Source organism: Bos javanicus, chromosome 20 (assembly GCF_032452875.1).
Source record: "Bos javanicus breed banteng chromosome 20, ARS-OSU_banteng_1.0, whole genome shotgun sequence".
NCBI classification, from domain to species: domain Eukaryota; kingdom Metazoa; phylum Chordata; class Mammalia; order Artiodactyla; family Bovidae; genus Bos; species Bos javanicus.
In genome coordinates this window covers 24,810,054-24,831,430 of record NC_083887.1, presented here as the reverse complement: position 1 = coordinate 24,831,430, position 21,377 = coordinate 24,810,054, and the positions used below count along the sequence as shown (strand labels likewise).

The 21,377-nt window shown below is 40.8% G+C and overlaps 1 protein-coding gene across 1 annotated transcript in view; it reads right to left on the bottom strand.

Moving 5' to 3' along the window:
• The window catches only part of ARL15 (ADP ribosylation factor like GTPase 15), a 464,282-nt gene that overhangs the window by 285,201 nt on the left and 157,704 nt on the right, over positions 1 to 21,377 (bottom strand). Inside the window, exon 2 of the mRNA XM_061393544.1 lies at positions 9,795 to 9,939. Coding sequence (XP_061249528.1) covers positions 9,795 to 9,939 — 145 coding nt within the window. The remainder of the gene's footprint in view (positions 1 to 9,794; positions 9,940 to 21,377) is intronic.

Below are 21,377 nucleotides of genomic sequence, written 5' to 3'. Positions count from 1 at the left end.
TGAATCACATAACACTTTACAAACTTTCAAGTGCAGCAATATACATCCCTAGAAGAGATTTTTCAACCTTTTTCAATTCCAAGTGTTCAATATTCTCTAGATTATTCTCTGTGTTACAACAATACATTATCCTAAACCTATAGACTCCACTCCTCTGGTTTAAAAAAAAAAGTGAATACTGTGTAATCTCCAGGTTAACAGCCCCTTTTATCAACAAATGCTTCGTGCTGTTACACAGTCTAGGAATTCACTCTGGACAAATGCTTCGTGCTGTTATACAGTCTAGGAATTCACTCTGGACAAAGTTCACTTTTGCTTCTAGACCAATGTGCAAGCTACTCAATTTTTTCCCCTATATCAGCAGGACCTGCTTTTTGCAGGATTTCTTGGTCCTTTGAGTTTTGACAATTTAAGTATCTTTTAAAAATTATGTCAAAGTAAAAGACTGCTGAAGTTAACAATCCAGCACAGTTTGGATTCCCTTGACTTATGAAGAAAAGGCAGGGATTCTTGCCTTGCTGAATTAAATAGACATATCCTTCTTGTGATGTGTTTTCATTTTAAGAAACTAATTCTCAATTTATCTTTTCAACTGTTCCAAACTCTCCCAACAAATATTTCATTTTTAATTGGCTTGATAGAATCGAAACACTATAAAATAGAGAAATAATTTAGTAGAATAAAATTTCACACATAATTCGACCATACCAACAAAGCCTATTGTTATTTTTTACATTTTTTTCCCATTTTCAATTTAAAAGCAGTTTTGCAAGGTTTAATTTTCAAAATGTAAATTTAATTTTCTTCTACAGAAGGCTGTATATGTTTCTCAATATATGATCATTTCAATCGATGTACCACAATTTAATTAACAGACTCCTTTGATACAGAACATTTAAATTACTTTAAAGTTTCAGTTATACAAAATGTTGCAATCATTTGTTCATATAGTTTCTCTGAAATTACATGCTTACCGTAAATTCTCAGTTGACACTATTACTAGGCCAAGGGATGTAAATATTTTGGTAACCTTTAATTTATATGAATAACTGCTTTCCAAAAAAAGAGGGGTAGGCAACACCAATCACAATGTCACCAGTAATTTATGTGCATACAAAGGTAACCACAATCTTCATAGCACTGGGACAAAATTTAATGAAAACTTTGGTAAATTTAGCTATAAATTAACATTTTAAAGGAGATCAGCCCTGGGAGTTCTTTGGAAGGAATGATGCTAAAGCTGAAACTCCAGTACTTTGGCCACATCATGCCAAGAGTTGACTCATTGGAAAAGACTCTGATGCTGGGAGGGATCGGGGGCAGGAGGAGAAGGGGACGACAGAGGATGAGATGGCTGGATGGCATCACTGACTCGATGGACGTGAGTCTCAGTGAACTCCGGGAGTTGGTGATAGACAGGGAGGCCTGGCGTGCTGCGATTCATGGGGTCGCAGAGTTGGACACGACGGAGCGACTGAACTGAACTGAACATTTCATTTCTTTTCTAGTAAAATTGACTTCTGATAAAGCTGTACCTTTCTGTTTCCCATTAATTCTTTTTATGAATTTCTCTTTGTGAACTTAGCTTAATTTATCATTTAGATTCTCAGTACTATTTGAGAATGTGACTGAATTCTCTAAATGGGACAGTCATAAACTCTCAATAGCAGTGCTTTCACTTATATTTTTCCTCTGAATTTTAGCTTTCCAGTCTTTCAAAATTTTCATATAGTTAGGTCTCTTGCTCCTTCACTGTGTACATTATTCTCCATAGGCCTCCTGTGACTGTTTCCCCATCTCCACATTGAGTGTTCACATGGACGTGTGGCCTTCTGACCTCCACCACTGGGTTCTGTCATTTATTATAGGACTTTTCTTCTACCTCCTTCGTTCTTCTTCCACTACATACGTATACAACAAAAGGGACTGGAAGTTGAGTTTGAGCACAGCAGCAACGTCTATCTGGACTGGGGTTCTGTGGGTCCACTGATAACTGAAATCATTCTTATGCTCCTCTGCCTCCACCCCTCCTTCCTCTGTCACCACTAGTTTCTCCAACATCTTGCCCACCTTCATTAGCTACAATAAACACACAGACTCAACCAACAAGCATCTACCCCTTCTCTTCTACATCCTCACCTCACACCTCACGCCCAACTCTGCTCTCCCTTTAACCATTACAAGGCCCTCCCACTAAATCCAGGGAGCCTCACCTTTGTCAAGAAAAGTCTTCTCTGGGCTCCAACATTCTCTTACGTGCTTCTCCGTCCTCTTTGTACCAGCAAGCAGAGCTCTTTCTTCCCGTGTCAGTGTTACCTAGCACAAGCTGTGTCTCTATGCTTTACCACTTTACCACCTGTCGTTGTTGTTCGGTTGCTAAGTCGTGTCCGACTCCTTGCGGCCCTATGAACTGCAGCACACCAGGCTTCCCCGTCCTTCACTATCTTCTGCAGTTTGCTCAAACTCATATCCATTGAGCTGGTGATGCCATCCTGCCATCTCATCCTGTCTCCCCCTTGTCCCCCTGCTTCAATCTTTCCCAACATCAGAGTCTTTTCCAGTGAATCGGTTCTTCATATCAGGTGGCCAATGTAATGGAGCTTCAACATCAGTCCTTCCAATGAATATTCAGGGTTGAATTCCTTTAGGATAGACTGGTTTGATCTCCTTGCTGTCCAAGGGACTCTCAAAAGTCTTCTCCAGCATCACAGTTCAAAAGCATCAATTCTTCGGTGCTCAGCCTTCTTTATGGTTCAACTCTCACATCTGTACATGACCACTAGAAAAACCTCCGCTTTGACTATATGGATCTTTGTCAGCAAAGTGATGTCTCTTTTTTAACATGCTGTCTAGGTTTGTCATAGATTTTCTTCCAAGGAGCAAGCGTCCTTTATATTTCGTGGCTGCAGTAGCCTTCCAACAGTGATTTTGTACTCCCCCCAAATAAAATCTGCCACTGTTTCTACTTCTCCCCCATCTATTTGCCATGAAATGATGGGACCAGATGCCATGAATTTAGTTTTTTGAACGTTGAGTTTTAAGCCAGTTTTTTCACTCTCCTCTTTCACCCTCATTAAACAGCTCTATAGTTCATCTTCACTTTCTGCCATTCGAGTGGTATCGTCTCTCACCTCTTAATAATGTCCCACTTGAAGTTGTGACATTTGTTTATATGTGGACCTTTGGATTTCCATATACTAACTTTTAGGGAATTTGTTTATCCATCTGAATGAATTCAATATTTGGCTAACATTTGTCCACCATTCTGTCTGCTTCTAGTCTTAAAGACAATATTTTCCAAAACTAATGATTGAAGTTATCCTTCAAATTTTCACATCTCCAAAATTATCAACTCTAAATTCACATTAGCCATCTCTTAATTTATTGGTGGAAAATTGCAGATTTCATCAAATTTTCTACACAGAAAACATAGCAAACATACAAAGTTCTACTTATCCCTTGCCAATGTGGAAGCCCTTTCTTTTTTCTTGCCTGATGCACTACCTAGAATCGCCACTACAATGCTGAATGGAAGTGGTAATAACAGACATCCATGTCTTATTCTTTATCTGACTGGGAATAAGTTTTGTATTTCATCATTAAGTATAACAATAGCTAGAGATTTTTATAAATGGCCGTTAAGAGTTGAGAAAATTCCTTTCTGTTCCAACTTTGCTGAGAGTTTCTTTTTTTCTTATCAGAAATCAATGTTTTTGTATCTCTTGAGATGATCAATATCAGCTTACTGATAATGTAAGTTAAATTTATTTATTTTTGAATGTGAAACCAGTCCTGTATTCCTGGGATAAATGTTACTTGGTCATGATAATATTAAAGGATAATACCTATTAATATACTACTGTTAGATTTTATTTGCTAGATTTTTGTTTATATTTCTGGCATCTGTGTTCATGAGGAATATGGTATGTTACATTTCTTGTACTATTGTTGTCTGGTTTTAACATTAAACTTGCTGGTCTTATACAAGGAATTTGAAAGTTTTCCCTCTTCTTGAATTTTCTGAAAGACGTTATGTAGCACTGGCATTAGTTCCTCTTTCAAATGTTCAAGAAAATTTACCAGTGAAACCAACTAGTTTTTTTAAAAAAAACTATAATTTCAATTTCTTTACTAACTACAGATCTGGGTGTTCTATTTATTCTTGAATGAATTTTGATGATTTATCTTTCAAGGAATTTGTCCATTTATATTGTCAAATTTACTGGCATAAAGTTGTTCATAATATCCTTTTTTTAAAAAGAGATATATACATGTATTTTTTCTTTTGGACGGTGCTGGGTCTTCACTGCTGCACGTGGGCATTCTCCAGAGAGTGGGGGTTACTCTCTGTTGCGGTGCACAGGCTTTAGGCACACAGGCTTTCAGTAGTTCTAGAGCGCTGGCTCAGCAGGCAGTTGTTTTGTGGCATGTGGGATCTTCTCGGACCAGGGATCAAACCCGTGTCTCCTGCATTGGCAGACGGATTCATTACCACTGAGTTGCCAGGGACGTCTCCTGTTCATAATATTCTATTATCCTTTTAATATTTATAGAATCTACCTTGATGTAACCTCTCTCATTTCTGATGTTATAATTAGTGCCATCTTTTTTTTCCTCATCAGCTTGGCTAGAGTTATTATAAATTTTATTGATCTTCTCAAAGAACCAGCTTTTGATCTAATGAGTTTTCTCTATTGTTTTTCTATTCCACTGATTTTCACTTTGATCCTTATTATTTCCTTTCTGTTGCTTACTTTGGGTTTAGTCAGTTCTTCTCATTCCTTAAGGTGGAGGCTGAGGTCACTGATTTAAGGGCCTTCTTTTCCTGATTCAGGGGTTTAAAGCTATGAAATGCCCCCAGTGTCCATGCTTACAGACATCTCATAAATTTTGATGTGTTATATTTCCATTCTGTGTAAAATACTTTACAGTTTCTCTTTTGATTTCTTATTTGATCCATTGATATATAGAAGTAGTTCAGTTTCCTAATTGGAGAAGGAAATGGCAACCCACTCCAGTGTTCTTGCCTGGAGAATCCCAGGGATGGGGGAGCCTGGTGGGCTGCTGTCTATGGGGTCGCACAGAGTCGGACACGACTGAAGCGACTTAGCAGCAGCAGCAGCTTCCTAATATTTGGAGACTTTTCCAGAGATGATCTTGTTATTGGTTTCTAATTCAATTCCACTGTGATCTGACAACGTATTTTAATCCTTTTTAATTTACTGAAACTTGTTTCATGCCCTCAAATATGGTCTTATTTGAGAAGACGATTCTCTGTTGCTCTTGGGTAGAGGGTTCTATAAATATTAATCAGGTCAAGGTTGTTGTTGTTCAAGTCTATTACCTGTTAGCTGATTTTCTTCATATGTGTTCTATCAATAATTTAAAGTATTGAAATCTTTGTAATTGTGGGTTTTGTCAGTTTTTGCTATGTGTATTTTGAAGCCATTATTACATACATAAATGTTTTAGCATCATTATGTCCTCTGATTCAGACCCCCTTCATCATTATGAAATGAATTTCTTTATTCCCAGAATTACTCTTTGCTCTAAAGTCTAACTTGTCTGATATAATACAGCCACACCAACTTTCTTTTGATCCCTAGTAGCATGATATATCGGAGAAGGCAATGGCACCCCACTCCAGTACTCTGGCGTGGAAAATCCCATGGATGGAGGAGCCTGGTGGGCTGCAGTCCATGAGGTCACTAAGAGTTGGACACGACTGAGCAACTTCCCTTTCACTTTTCACTTTCATGCATTGGAGAAGGAAATGGCAACCCACTCCAGTGTTCTTGCCTGGAGAATCCCAGGGGTGGGGGAGCCTGGTGGGCTTCCATCTATCTATGGGGTCGCACAGAGTCGAACACGACTGAAGCAACTTAGCAGCAGCAGCATGGTATATCTTTTTCCATCTTCTTACATTTAACCTACTTGGGTCTATCGTTTTCAGTCTCTTCATTGAAGAATCTAAACCTTCTGCATTTAATTTGATGACTGATGGTCAGATTTGAATGTATCACCTTGCTATTTGTTTTCTATCTGTCCCATATATTCTTGTTTCCCTTTTTCCTGTCTTTTTAAAACTATTTTTTGTAATTCTTTCTTATCTCATTTATTGCCTTATTCACTTTCACATTTTGCTTGTTACTTTAGTGGTTGCTTTAGGCTTCATAACATACCTTTAATTTATTATAGTCTACCTTCAGTTCAGTTCAGTTCAGTCGCTCAGTCGTGTCCGACTCTTTGCGACCCCATGAATTGCAGCACATCACACCTCCCTGTCCATCACCAACTCCCGGAGTCCACCCAAACCCATGTCCATTGAGTCGGTGAGGCCATCCAACCATCTCATCCTCTGTAGTCCCCTTCTCCTGCCTTCAAGTGTTATTAAACTACTTCATATGTAAGAACCTAACAGTAGAATACTTCCCGTTTCCCCCCATGACTTTTACGCTATTGTTCTCATGCATTTTACATTTATATGTTATAAACCCCCCAATATATTGCTACTGTTTTTATTTATACAATTAATCTTATAAAGAGATTTGAATAAGAACTAAATCTTATACAATTACCCAGTAATTACAATTTCTGCTACTTTGCTTTGTACAGATCCAGGTTTCCATCTGGAATTACTTTCTTCTGCTTGAGGAGCTTCCTTTAGCATTTTCTTACAATGTTGGTCTTATAATGTAGGTCTGCTAGCAATAAATACTTTCACTACTTTTGCATCTGAAAAAGTCTTTATTTTTACTTTCTTTTTGAAAGACATTTCTGTTGGATGTAGGCTGATAGTTCCCCCTCTTTTGTAGTTTAAAGATGCACTCCACTGCCTTTTCCCTTGCATTGGTTCCAGTCAGAAATCTAATGTCACTCTTATCTTTGTTTCTGTGTGATTTTTTTCTCTGTTGTTAAGATTTCCTTTTTGTATTACTCAGCATTCTCCAAAGAAACAGAACCAACAGGATGTGTGTCTACACACAGAAAAATGTTTATAGGAATTGACTCATAACATCATGGAGGCTGTCAAGTCCAAAATCTGCAAGGTGGGTCAGCAGACTAGAGACTAAGGAAAGAGTTGATGCTGCAGTTTAAGTCCCAAGGCCAGCACAGACTTCCTTCTTGCTCTGGGGAAGTCAGTCTTTTGATCTATTCAAGTCTTCAACTGATTAGATGAGACAAACTGCATTATATAAAGAACTTTACTCAAAGTCTGCTGATTTATATATTAATCTCATTATATATATACACATATACATAAACAAACACACTCACAGAAATATCCAGAACGTTCGACTACATATCTGAGCACTGTGGCCCAGGCAAGTTGACACATAAAATTAACTATCACAAACTATCACTGGCTTTAGTAATTTCATGAAGACATGACTTGGTGTACTATCTCTTGTGCTTGTGGTTCGATGAATGTCTTGGATTTGTTATTTATCTTCAAGACTGGTAACATTTCATTCACCATTTCTTCAATTATTTTTTTCTATCCCTTTCTCTACACCCTCACCTTGATACATTAAAATATTAGGTGTTACTCATATATTAGGTGAATTGAAGTTGTTCTATAGGTCACTCCCCTGGGAAAGGAGTAGGACAAGGCTGAATTGTCACCCTGCTTATTTAACTTATATGCAGAGTACATCATGCAAAATGCCAAGCTGGATGAATCACAAGCTGGAATCAAGACTGCCGAGAGAAATATCAGCAACTTCAGATATGCAGATGATACTGCTTTAATGGCAGAAAGGGTGAAAGAGGAGAGTAAAAAAAGTGGCTTAAAACTCAGCATTCAAAAAATGAAGATCATGGCATTCAATCCCATCACTTCATGGCAAACAGAAGGGAAAAAAGTGGAAACAATGACAGATTTTATTTTCTTGGGCTCCAAAATCACTGCGAATGGTGACTGCAGCCATGAAATTAAAAGACGCTTGCTCCTTGGAAGGAAAGCTATGACAAACCTAGTCAATGTATTAAAAAGCAGAGACATCACTTTGCTGACAAAAGTCCCTATAGTCAAAGTTATGGTTTTTCTAGTAGTCATGTATGGATGTGAGCATTGGCCCATGAAGAAGACTGAGTGCTGAAGAACTGATGCATTCAAACTGTGGTGCTGGAGAAGACTCATGAGGCGTCCCTTGGACTGCAATGTGATCAAACAAGTCAATCCTAAAGGAAATCAACCTTGAATATTCACTGGAAGGACTGATGATAAACCTGAAGCTCCAACATTTTGGCCACCTGATGCAAACAGCTAACTCATTGACCCTGATGCTGGGAAAGATGAGGGCAGAGGGAGAAGTGGGCAGCAGAAGATGAGATATATCCTATCTGATGTCTCCCTTTCTCCCTCCCACCACTGCCTTACTTAATGGCTAAGAGTTAAATTCCTGAGCACAGTATAAATGGTTTGCCAAGATTTGGCCACTGCCTATCTCTTGTGACTCCTGACATTCTACAAACCATGCATTGCAGCCACATGGAAATGTGGTTCCCAGGAAGTAGCAACCTGTTTCAGGCCTCTCTGCCTTTACACAGACTTCCCCTCTATCCCCCAAATCTTCTTTCTTCTTCTACCTCACTCTCTTATTCTTACCGCTTGGACAAGCCATGCATCATCCTTTCCTCCCACCAGTCCAAGCAAAACTGATCACTCCTCCTCCTTTGTATATTTCTAGACACAAGCTTAATGTCTATGTGGCCAGTAGACTGACTCTCTGGAATGTTAACCAGAGTTATCCCCAGTTTCTAACCCTGGATCTAGCACATGGTGCTTGCTTGAGCTTGTGTCAGTGGCTAAGTCATGTCTGACTCTTTTGTAACCACATGAACTGTAGCCTGCCAGGCCCCTCTTTCCATGGGATCTCCCGGGGAAGAAAACTGGAGTGGGTTGCCATTTCCTTCTCCAAGGTGGGTGCTCAAAGTAAGCTGTCTGCATGAAAAATCTTTTAAGTTTTGCAGACAATGTCTCAGCCCACTCCTCCCACCATACCTCTGTTTTTCATTTCCTTCAACTATTCTTCCATAATTTCCTTTAATTAACACCTGTCTTTCCTTTCATTTTCAGGTGAAAAAGAGGAAGTATTGGGGGAGTGACAAAAGCTCTTGGTAGCACTTTGAGCTGGATAATTCCTTCTGGTGGGGGCCCATCATGTATACTGTAGGATATTTAACAGTATCCTTGGGTTCTACACAAAAGAAGTCAGCCGCACCTTCCCCCAGTTATAAGAATCAAAATGTCTCCAGACATTACCAAATGTCCCCTCAGGAGCAAAATGTGCCCTGACTGAGAACCACTGCCTAGACTGACTTTTCTAGGCCACCTCAGTGAACATGGTAAGCCTGACTGATGGTCCCTGTGCCCACCATCTTCCAAGGAAGAAGACTGAGATTATCACTTGTACTGTGTAGGGAGTATGTGACCAACACAAGCAGGTTAGGGTGACACCTCAAGGGAGAAGGACACTCAATGGGTCTGAGATGAACCCATCTGTCACAGTACTAGGAGTCTAGGCTGCAGAGTTATTTTCTATCAAGATTCTCCTGGCTTGATTTATTCAGTGGCACTGAAATGACCAACTAGAGGGATGGAAGGTACAATTTGATGCCATTAAAGCCTCCTTTAAATATAGTTTGAAAAATAAGAGTAACTGAAAATAAATAATAAACTCACTGAACCATCTCAGTGAAATGAGGGGATCCCACCAAAGCACAGGAAGCAAAAGAGAGCATCTCAGGGGAGAGGAAGAAAAGGACGAGGACCCTGGTGCAGTACCCACCTGTTGTTGACACAACGCTGTCAGGGCTTTCACTGCAGAGCTTGGACAGCAGGCTTGTCTTGCCAGAGCCCGTGAGGCCTATGCAGACCAGGTCATACTCTGGGCGTGCAGGCGGTGGACCCTTGCAGCAGAGTGCTCTAAAACACTGCCAAGAGAGGGGAAATATGGCTCTTTAATAAGACTGTAGAGGCAAAGCATAGTCACATTTTAAATGATCACATATTGAGAAGTAACCAAATAACCTGTTCATTGTAAGGTGGAAAGGGGACTTGACGGTGAGAGGCCCGAGGATATCGCCTTGACTGAGCAATCAAAATTAATATCCCAGGAATGAGACCCACAAGGACTTGCAGACCCCCTCCTGCTGTGATGCGGGCACTGCAAGGGGCACCACGTCATCGCACAATTTTCCCGTCAAAAACGCACCACCAGCATCCAAGCACCAGGAGGTCGGACACCACCGTGAGGAGCATTCCGCAGGACAATTAGCCTGCCTGCTTCTAACACCTCAAAGGAAGGCTGAGGAACTGTTTCAGGTTAAAGAAGGCTAAAGAGACGTAATAATCACAATGCCTCCTGGACTGGATCCTGGATTAGGTGGAGGAACAACACCATAAACCAGTATTGTTGGGCAACAGATAACAGCTGAATAGACTGAATATTAGAACCTGCAATGACAGTATTGCGTAAGGGTAAATTTCCTGAATTTTATCATTGGACTACAGTTACCAAGTGAATATCACTGTCCTGAGAAAACAAATTCTAAAGTGCTTAATGATGAAGGGTCTTGATATCTGCAGTTAACTAGCTAAGAACATTTCTAAATCTCTACCTCCATCACCACCTCCACACCTAGATGGTGAGGAATGTAATAAAGCAATCGTGGTAAAATGTTAATGACGGAGGAACCTGAGTGGAGTCTAAAGGAAATTCCATGTACTAGTCTTACAATGCTTTAATATTATTTCAAAAGAAAATTCTTTTAAAATCATTATATCCAGTTCCCACATATATCACTGTCATCCTGACTTTTGAAACATTTTGTGCGTGCTTAGTCACAAAGTCATGTCTGTTTGTGACCGACTATAGCCTGCCAGGCTGCTCTATCCATGGGATCCTCCAGGCAAGAATAGTGGAGTGGGCAGCCATTCCCTTCTCCAGGGGATCTTCCTAATCCAGGGATCAAACCTGGGGTTTCCTGCATTGCAGGTGGATTCTTTACCATCTGAGCCACTAGAGAAGCCAAATAATGGGGAGACTGGGCTTCATCAAGGCTATCATCTAAATGAGATGAGAAACTGGGAAAAAATATGCTGAAAAAGCAAAGTGACAGAAAAGGTTCCCTTACTGGTCAATTTTAGTAAAAAAAAAAAAAAAACAACAACAAAAACACTGACTTCTTAAATCTGGACAAAGAAAATCACATACCACCCTTGGAACTGCAACTAGGCCTTCCTAAACCACCAAACAGAAGGAGTTCCACTTTTGGGAAAAGCAAATGAAACAAAACTCCTCTTCTGACACAACCTAGAATTTTGCTTCAGGTCAAATGACCTCAGGGTACTATGAACTAGTGCTTGCTCTGCAACAGCTAAAAGACTAGGATTTGGGAGACTGGAAATCATTCATGCAGTTTTTGGTCTTTCTACTTAATTGACATCCACTTATTAGAAGCCACCTAGTTTATAAAGTGTTTAGGCCCTGAAAGATGCATGAGAGGAAGGAGGAGACAGGGAGATGAGACAGATGCAGATCTATTGACTTCTTGGTCCCTTGGAGATCATGAGAGAAAAGACCTATAAAAAGTCTGTGCTAATTCTTCTTATGCAGATGAAATATGAGGTCTAACGGGCTGTCATACTCTTACAAATCAAGCTTGACTATGTCTCACCCTCACTTCTCATAGTCAATAAGTCCAATCTGTACGACCTCTGAAATAGCTCTAGAATCTATCTGCCTCCCTCCAGCCCAGGTCATTGCTGCTTGGACATCAAAATCCTCCAAAGAGTCCTAGTACATTCACCATTGCCCCCTCTATTCTCTTATGCAGCTCTCACTATGATCCTGGAAGTCTACAGGGCCCTCCATGATCTGCTTCACCCAAGCCTCCAGCTTCATCTCTGTAACTCTCCATCTTAATCCTCTACCTCCAGTAACACTGACCTTCTGGCATCGCACAGCATTCAACACATGCCACTCCCTTTTCCCCCAACTTTTGGCACGGTGAACGCTTCACTGACTTTCAGGTTCCAGTTAAAGAACCACTTCCTCACCACTGCCTGCTCTGATGCTAAGAGTATGTGAGCAATTTGTGTCAAGCTCTCAGAGCACATTTGTTGTGAATTCATCACACAGACAATTAGCTTCTTATCCATCACCAGACTGTGGGAACCATATCTGTCCATCTTCATCTCAGCATCCCCAGTGCTTAGTGGAGACCACAGCATAGAATCCACTTTCAAAGAATAACTACTGAATGGCATTTAAATATCATCTAAGAAAGGAGAAAAGAAAATGTAAACGTTAACAGGAAGCTTGATCGATTCTCTCTGGGCACCTCATACTTCAAGAAAATAGTCTTAACATTGAGAAATACTAGACTTTTTCACTTCTCTCCAATGCCAGAAGTTTTAGTCCAGTTCCTAAAAGAGTGATTTTGACGTGCAGGACCTACTTTCTTGGTATGATAGAACTTCTTTTTGTCCTAAATTCACTTTTCCTTGTTTTTTAAGAAGCTCTGCCTACTTCTGGTAAATTCTATGATCATCTAACCCATGTTCTTCATGGATTTATTAAACTCTAATCATATTTCTTCTCAGTCTTTTCAAGTCTGAGAAGTCCTAATTATTTCCGTCTGCCTTCATATAGCAAACCCCTCCCACTCCTCCACCAGATTAGTAAATTTTCTCTGGGCTTACTTGAGCTCAATTTCATCTCTCCTACAAGATTAATGACTAGAACTACAAAAAGTATCCTAGATGCCAGTACATCACATCACAGATTCGTAGGAAGGTTGGCTGATAATATCAGACTTTTTGCAAACTTCTTCTTACCCATAAAAGAAAGAAGTCCCCTGGACTCATGATGAGAGTTTTCCTGAGAGACAGATATATGTATGTATGCATTCCCTCAAAGACTGGCCAGCAGCCATGCACTAAGAAGAGCTCTGCCAAGTTCAGCTATGACAGATAACACCACTAGTCTCTCTTACTGGGCTGCTTTGATCTTTTTGGGAACAGAGGGGAGAGACCCTATTCCTGCTCTGAACACCCCCATTTGTGCTCAGCTCCTCTACTGAAATTCCCCTGAACTATCTCTTGAAAAGAAGACTGGCCTACGTACCCTGGCCCAAATGGTCATCAATCTTAATCTTTCATCTTTCATCAAGATGAAATTGCAGGTGACTGATAAACTACTCAATCTGATCACACAGGCCACAGCCTCGTCTAACTCAATGAAACTAGGCCATGCCCTGTGGGGCCACCCAAGACGGACGGGTCATGGTGGAGAGTTCTGACAAAACATGGTCCACTGGAGAAGGGAATGGCAAACCACTTCAGTATTCTTGCATTGAGAACCCCACGAACACTATGAAAAGGCAAAAAGATATGACACTGAAAGACGAACTCCCCGGGCCAGTGGGTGCCCAACATCATGGAGAATAACTCCAGAAAGAATGAAGAGACAGAGCCAAAGCAAAAACAACACCCAGTTGTGGATGTGACTGGTGATGGAAGCAAGGAAGGTCTGATGCTGTAAAGAGCAATATTGCATGGGAACCTGGAATGTTAGGTCCATGAATCAAGGCTTCCAATCAAATTGAAGTGGTCAAATGGGAGATGGCAAGAGTTAACACTGACATTTTAGGAATCAGCAAACTAAAATGGACTGGTGGACTGGAGCGGGTGAATTTAACTCAGATGACCATTATATCTACTACTGTGGGTAACAATCCCTTAGAAGAAATGGAGTAGCCATCACAGTCAACAGCAGAGTCCAAAATGCAGTACTTGGATGCAATCTCAAAAAAACGGAATGATCTCTGTTTTCAAGGCAAACCATTCAATGTCACGGTAATCCAAGTCTATGCCCTGACCAGTAATGCTAAAGAAGTGAAGTTGAACAGATCTACAAAGACCTACAAGACCTTCTAGAACTAACACACAAAAAAGATGTCCTTTTCATTATAGGGGACTGGAATGCAAAAGTAGGAAGTCAAGAGACACCTGGAATAACAGGCAAATTTGGCCTTGGAATACAGAATGAAGCAGGGCAAAGGCTAATCGGGTTTTTCCAGGAGAACACACTGGTCATAGCAAACACCCTCTTTCAACAACACAAGAGAAGACTCTACACATGGACATCACCAGATGGTCAACACCGAAATCAGACTGATGATATTCTTTGCAGCCAAAGATGGAGAAACTCTATACAGTCAGCAAAAACAAGACCGGGAGATGACTGTGGCTCAGATCAAAACTCCTTATTTACAAATTCAGACTTAAATTGAAGAAAGTAGGGAAAACCACTAGATCATTCAGGTGTGACCTAAATCAAATCCCTTATGATTATACAGTGGAGAAATCGATTTAAGGGACTAGATCTGATAGACAGAGTGCCTGATGAACTACAGACAGAGGTTCGTGACATTGTACAGGAGACAGAGATCAAGACCATCCCTAAAAAAAGAAATGCAAAACAGCAAAATGGTTGTCTGAGGAGGCTTTACAAATATCTGTGAAAATAAGAGAAGAGAAAAGCAAAGGAGAAAAGTAAAGATATTCCCATTTGAATGCAGAGTTCCAAAGAATAGCAAGGAAAGTTAAGAAAACCTTCCTCAGTGAGCAATGCAAAGAAACAGAGGAAAACAATAGAATGGGAAAGACTTGAGACCTCTTCAAGAAAATCAGAGATCCCAAGGGGACATTTCATGCAAAGATGGGCACAATAAAGGACAGAAATGGTATGGACCTGACAGAAGCAGAAGATATTAAGAAGAGGTGGCAAGAACACACAGAAGGACTATACAAAAAAGATGTTCATGACCCAGTTAATCACGATGCTGTGATCACTCACCTAGAGCCAGACATTCTGGAATGTGAAGTTAAGTGGGCCTTAGGAAGCATCACTATGAACAAAGCTAGTAGTGTAGGTGATGGAATTCCAGTTGAGCTATTTCAAATCTGGAAAGATAATGCTGTGAAAATGCTGCATCAATACATCAGCAAATGTGGAAAACTCAGTGGCCACAGGACTGGAAAAGGCCAGTTTTCATTGAAATCCCAAAGAAAGGCAATGCCAAAGAATGCTCAAATCACCGCACAATTGCACTCATTTCACACATTAGCAATATAATAATCAAAATTCTCCAAGCCGGGCTTCAGCAACATGTGAACCATGAACTTCCAGATGTTCAACTGGTTTTAGAAAAGGTAGAGGAACCAGAGATCAAATTGCCAACATCTGCTGGATCATCAAAAAAGCAATAAAGTTCCAGAAAAACATCTATTTCTGCTTTATTGACTATGCCTAAGCCTTTGACTGTGGGGATCACAATAAACTGTGGAAAATTCTGAAAGAGATGGGAATACCAGACCACCTGATCTGCCTCTTGAGAAACCTATATGCAGGTCAGGAAGCAACAGTTAGAACTGGACATGGAACAACAGACTGGTTCTCAATAGGAAAAGGAGTACGTCAAGGCTGTATACTGTCACATGGCTTATTTAACTTATAGTACATCATGAGAAATGCTAGGCTGGAAGAAGCACAAGCTGGAATCAAGATTGCCGAGAGAAATATCAATAACCTCAGATATGCAGATGACACCACCCTTATGGCAGACAGTGAAGAAGATGTAAAGAGCCTCCTGATGAAAGTGAAAGAGCAGAATGGAAAAGCTGGCTTAAAGCTCAACATTCAGAAAACTAAGATCATGGCATCTGGTCCCATCACTTCATGGGAAATAGATGGGGAAACACTGGAAACAGTGGATGACTTTTTTTTTCCTGGCTCCAGAATCACTGCAGATGGTGATTGCAGCCATGAAATTAAAAGACATTTACTCCTTGGAAGGAAAGTTTGACCAACCTAGATAGCATATTAAAAAGCAGAGACATTACTTTGCCAACAAAGGTCCGTCTAGTCAAGGCTATGGTTTTTCCAGTAGTCACGTATGGATGTGAGACTTGGAGTATAAAGAAAGCTGAGTACCGAAGAATTGCTGCTTTTGAACTGTGGTGTTGGAGAAGACTCTTGAGAGTCCCTTGTATTGCAAGGAGATTCAACCAGTCCATCCTAAAGGAGATCAGTCCTGGGTGTTCATTGGAGGGACTGATTTTGAAGCAGAAACTCCAATACTTTGGCCACCTGATGAGAAGAGCTGACTCATTTGAAAAGACCCTGATGCTGGGAAAGATTGAGGGTGGGAGGAAAAGGGGACAACAGAGGATGAGCTGGTTGGATGGCACCACCGACTCAATGGACATGAGTTTGGGTAGACTCTGGGAGTTGGTGATGGACAGGGAGGCCTGGCGTCTGCAATTCATAGGGTTGCAAAGAGTAGGACACGACTAAGTGACTGAACTGAACTGACTGCCATATATTGCCCAGTTTCTATCATTCATATGCCAATATTACTCAACATATTTTGGAAAATGCTTCAGAATTTTATCTTCATGTTCTTTTTAAATTCCAGAGTGTAAAAACTTTGCAGCCAAACCCAGAAATATCTACATCATCTGCTCATTTATTCTAGGTCACCTAAGATGTGTTTGACATAAAAGGCAATTGAGGAGTGACATTCTACTCTACTCCTGTCTTTTATCTTGTCTCTCTATCCTCCTATGATGCCATCTCCACCCCATGTTTTCAGCCTGGTAAAGACACCTAATATAATATTTCCCCTCTCCCCCCAATCTCTTTCTTGAATTTCAGTCTCTGTATTTCAACTGTTCTGAAAGAATTCAAACTAAATCCGAATAAAACAACCCACCCCAAAAACACAGGCTATAGAGATAAGACATTTTGGAACATAAAAAGCATAAAGGTTAAACTGACAATTATTATAAGACTCTTTGGGTGTTTATTTGAAATAAATAAATCCAATGGTTGACAGGGAAAGTGTCAGATTTGAAGCCAACAAAATAAGACGCTTAAAACTATGTTACTTCAAATGGGGGAAGAATGTTCATGTTTTTTGAATCAGTCCCTAAAAACTACAGTTTTCACTTGGTTTTCACTTTAATACTTAATGAAGCTTTGGATCTCGTAGTCAATTTACTTAAAATTACTCATTTTGGCCTCTAGACTATACTGTACCAAAGTTCATTGTGTCTGTCTCGTAAAGCAGCCCGTGCATTGTTAAGAGTAAGCCCCTTTCAGTGGCGTACAATGCTAAACACAAAGCTGTCGGCTGTCCTGACAGCACACAGAAAACTCAGGCTTCATTCCCAGGCCAGACACTGAGGCATTGTATGATTCTGTGCAGGCCCATAAACCTAGCCGGCTTCAGTCTCCCCATGATTAACCAGTAACGTTTTAATACTATCAGCCACTTCCTTTCTTTAGGAGGATGTTATAAGGCATTAGTTCAATGCATTATGCTACAAGACGGTAACATACAAGTAAGTAAGTGTATTTACTACTTTGCCTCATCTCACTAAGATATCTTAGATGATTGTCATCTCTCTTGGGTAAGGGCCTGGCAGTTCACCATGCAGCCCAGTCTATGCTACTTCCCTTCCACCGGCCCACAGCTGCGTCTACATGCTCCATGCCATCCCAGTCCAATCAAAGACACTAAAAGACACAAAGCTTAACCTTCACTTGCAGCAGGGAAGTGAACAGAGAACAGGGTGAGTCCGCATGGAGGATGCCAGCAGACAACCAAGGTCATGGTCTCCTGCTTAGATTGCTAAGTTCATAGGTCTGTTCACATAGGGTCGGTTATGACTTGTTCCTTTCCAAAAGAACCAAGTCTCTCTCTCATCATGTTAAGAGGTTGTTTCCTGCCAGCTTAAGTTCACAAGCTTCTACCAACACTGTATGTGAGAAACGGTGAGCCAATGTCTTGAAGAGGGCCAACACTGAATCACCAGTAGTAACTCTGTGTTGTAGACTCTGGACAAATTGTATAAGCCTGTGCCGAAAGGCAGATTAGCCAAAAAGCCTAAGCCAAAATATTCAAGAATATTTTCTTGAAGGAGGATGATCACATACATGTATCAGGAAAGAAAAAAAAAAAAGGCAAAAGATTAAATCGCCAGGGTGAAGAGTTGTATTTCAGCCTGGTGGTCTAGCACCAAGGCAGCAAGATTATCTTAAAATATCCCCATTTCTGCTGGGGACAGTACCAGACACTGGTAAACTGGCAGAGAACTGTACACGGCAGGACTCACTGCACAACTGTTCAACAACCCGACGCTGTAAAGCACTAATGAAGCACTTACCGTGTCTCACTCTTCCCTCTACAGCTCCACCTTAATGACACCAGCCATCCTCCAAATCACTCTCTAGTCCCTCAAACAGCCTGAGCACTTCGTGTTTCTATGCCACCCGGGTCCCGTGTACTTAGAAAGAAAGGCTCTTCCTCTTCTCTACTTGACAAATTTCTGTTCAAAGTTCTGCTCAGATGACATCTCCTCCAGAAGGTCTCCAGTTCCATCAGAGAGAACTATTCCTTTCTTCCACTCCTTGGTCCTTTAACATACTTCCAGCACTGTGGTTAATATTAGGCCACATTTATTTTTTTCCTGACTTCTGCAAGAATTATTAGATAACAGATTTATGCACACTGACCCAATAATCCCTGGTCTGATTACTCGGTCAAAAAGTTTAATTTTACAGCCACCCAGGGTGGCCAGGCACCAAAGCAGAGAGGCAGAGCTGTCACACAATTCACATTTCTAGACAGAGTCCTGCTTGAGATCCTCCTCTCTGGCACTGGCCCTTGCACTGCCAGGATCTCCTACCATCCCGTCTCACTTAATCCCTAGCCTCTGGGGACATGGCATTTGCTTCAAGTGATGCTCTGTTTTTCATCTTGACTACCTGACTTTATTCTGTACATGATTTCAGTTTGATTGAGGCTCTGTAGAGTTCCTGGAAAGTTTTCTTCTGTCAGTGTTGGGGCTTCCCACAGCTATACAGTCACTGCCCAAGCCCCATACTATCTCCTCCTTATTTATCAGTAAAACAGGTCTTGCCAAACAAAACCCAGAGGTTTCCTAATGAATATGTGTCAGATTAACAAAAAATTAGTTAATTGGTACCTAAAAGCAAGAGAAAAGTCACCCATAACTTGAAATGGATATATTTCTTAGGTGGTTTTGTTTCAAAACCAAAGAGACACCTATACATTCTGACTTTTACCAACTCTCACAGTGACAAAAAAGATTTTGAAAAGAAGTCAATTTCTAGAATGTTTTCTAACGCTAAACACATTCACTGAAAAAAAATATTAACTGTGTTAATATACAAAATATTATTTTTAAATATTTCCCAAGTCTATAATAATAAAATATGAGTCTATCTTTTGAAAATACAACTAAATGTTTATACAGCTTGAAAGAACTGCTTAAACTCTGAAAAAGACATGAGGAAGAATTGTGTCGAAATAACACAAGAACAAAACCAAAGGTGATCGGTACTATATTAAGCACAAGATATAAATGATTTGTGAGTGTTAATTCACTTACTCTTAGGAACAAACCAATGAGAAAAGTACTTTGCACTTCCCATTTTAAAATGGGGAAAGGGAGGCCCAAAGAAGTTAAATATGGTTGTTTAAGTGGAACCAGGATTTGAACTCTGGCAGTCTGGCTCCAGAGGAATTTTCTGAATGATGAGAATGAAAAGCCTCTAATACCCGAGGGTGTGTCATACAGAGGCGAAATTAGGGGCGTTCTGTGAACAGGGCAATGTACAGATACAAAACTGGGCCAGATAGTTTGTAAGAGACAAGAGTTGGGGCTCCAACCAGGGCCATTCGGCTCCAGAGCTCTTACTCACGTCCTCTTGGCCTTGGTACGGCCACGTCTGGAGTCAGGGATGTTGTCCTGAGGGAGTGAAGGGAGGCTTTAACAAGCCTGCCTGTGTAACTGGACAGATGCCTGGCAAAGGAAGGGGAAGATGTGAGTCTCAGTGATGCTTCCTTCTTTGCACTGTCCCATTCATGGCTGAAGTACCTTTGATTCCAGGCAGAAAACTGCATCCTTCTTCCAGGAGAGTTAAAGGAACTGGGTTCCTTCAGGCTGACTTTAGGGAGCAGAGAAGGAGGGGGAGCTGGCTGGGCTGGAAGAAAAGAGGACGCTGGAGGGCTGCTAGCGTCTTTTTCCTGCTGTTTGCTTCTTGCATTTAACTCTTTTTTTGTCCTATGGAAAGGTCAAAGCCTGTCTCTGACGAAAAGCCCATGCTAATGGCAGAGATTTCTGATTCTGAGCATGGTAAATAAGGGGGAAAAACCTCTAAAGGAAGAGTCTTCAAATTTTCTCCTTTAAAATATATGTGCATGTAAATTATACTTTAATAAAGTAAATAAAACAAGCAAATACTACACAAAATAAAACATGTCAGGGAAGAGTATAGGAGAAAATACATGAATAAACTGGGCTGTTTGGAAATTCACGTCAAAGAGACAGCCTATATGAACATGCAAGCTCTTAGCTAACCCTTTCTTTCCATATGCAAGAAGAAAAATGAATTTCAAAAATGCTCTATGTCTGGGATTACATAGTAGGTCTTGCAAAAGATGTGAGAAGAATATAAATTCAAAATGGCACCCTCGGCTACAGAAATAATCAGCAGGGTGACAGAGTACTGTGAAGAGGCCCTTGATCACCAGGCAGATCCCAGCAGACGACTCCTCTCCATGTTACAAGGGCAATCCACTTTTTGAGGTGAAAAATCCTATGGCCCTTTAAGACCCTGGTTGGGGAAAAAACAATAAATTGTTTTTACATAAGATGGGTCAAACCTTTCGGCCATGCAGGCTGCTCCGAGCTCACAGATGAAGGCTTTGGCCCCGAATTGTCTCGGGGCTGAGGCTTCTGTCCAATGCATCACACTGCCTCGGGACACTAAGTCGGTCTTTGCCTTCCCCTTTGTATTTCTCAATCCACATTCCTTTTTGGGGTGAAATACTCCATTATTTCTGCTTTGTTCTGGGCTGTCTCCTGTCTCTGTCCCTATTAACTCGTGGCAACAAAAGAAACAAACAGAAGCAGGGGATTTCATGCTTAGCAGCTACAGACATTGGCCTCACGGCTTTGCAGAGGGGCAGACATTTGAGACTTTGAATGGAAGAGAGTGCCGCGGCGTTGAACCAGACCAGGGGCCCACGTGGCTCCCAGTCTGGGCATCAGTCATCCTGATCAGTGGCATTCACGAGTCCCAGTACACGGATTTCCAGATAAGCCTCAAGTCGAGTTTTAAAAGTTAAGGCATGTATCTGATAATTAGACTAAAGGCATTCTAATTCAAGATTCTCCTATATTCTAGCAATCCATAAGTTCAGGTCTTCTCATGTAAGAAATAGATTAGGGGGATACTTTTCTATAAATAAAAATGAAGAAACTCAAAGAG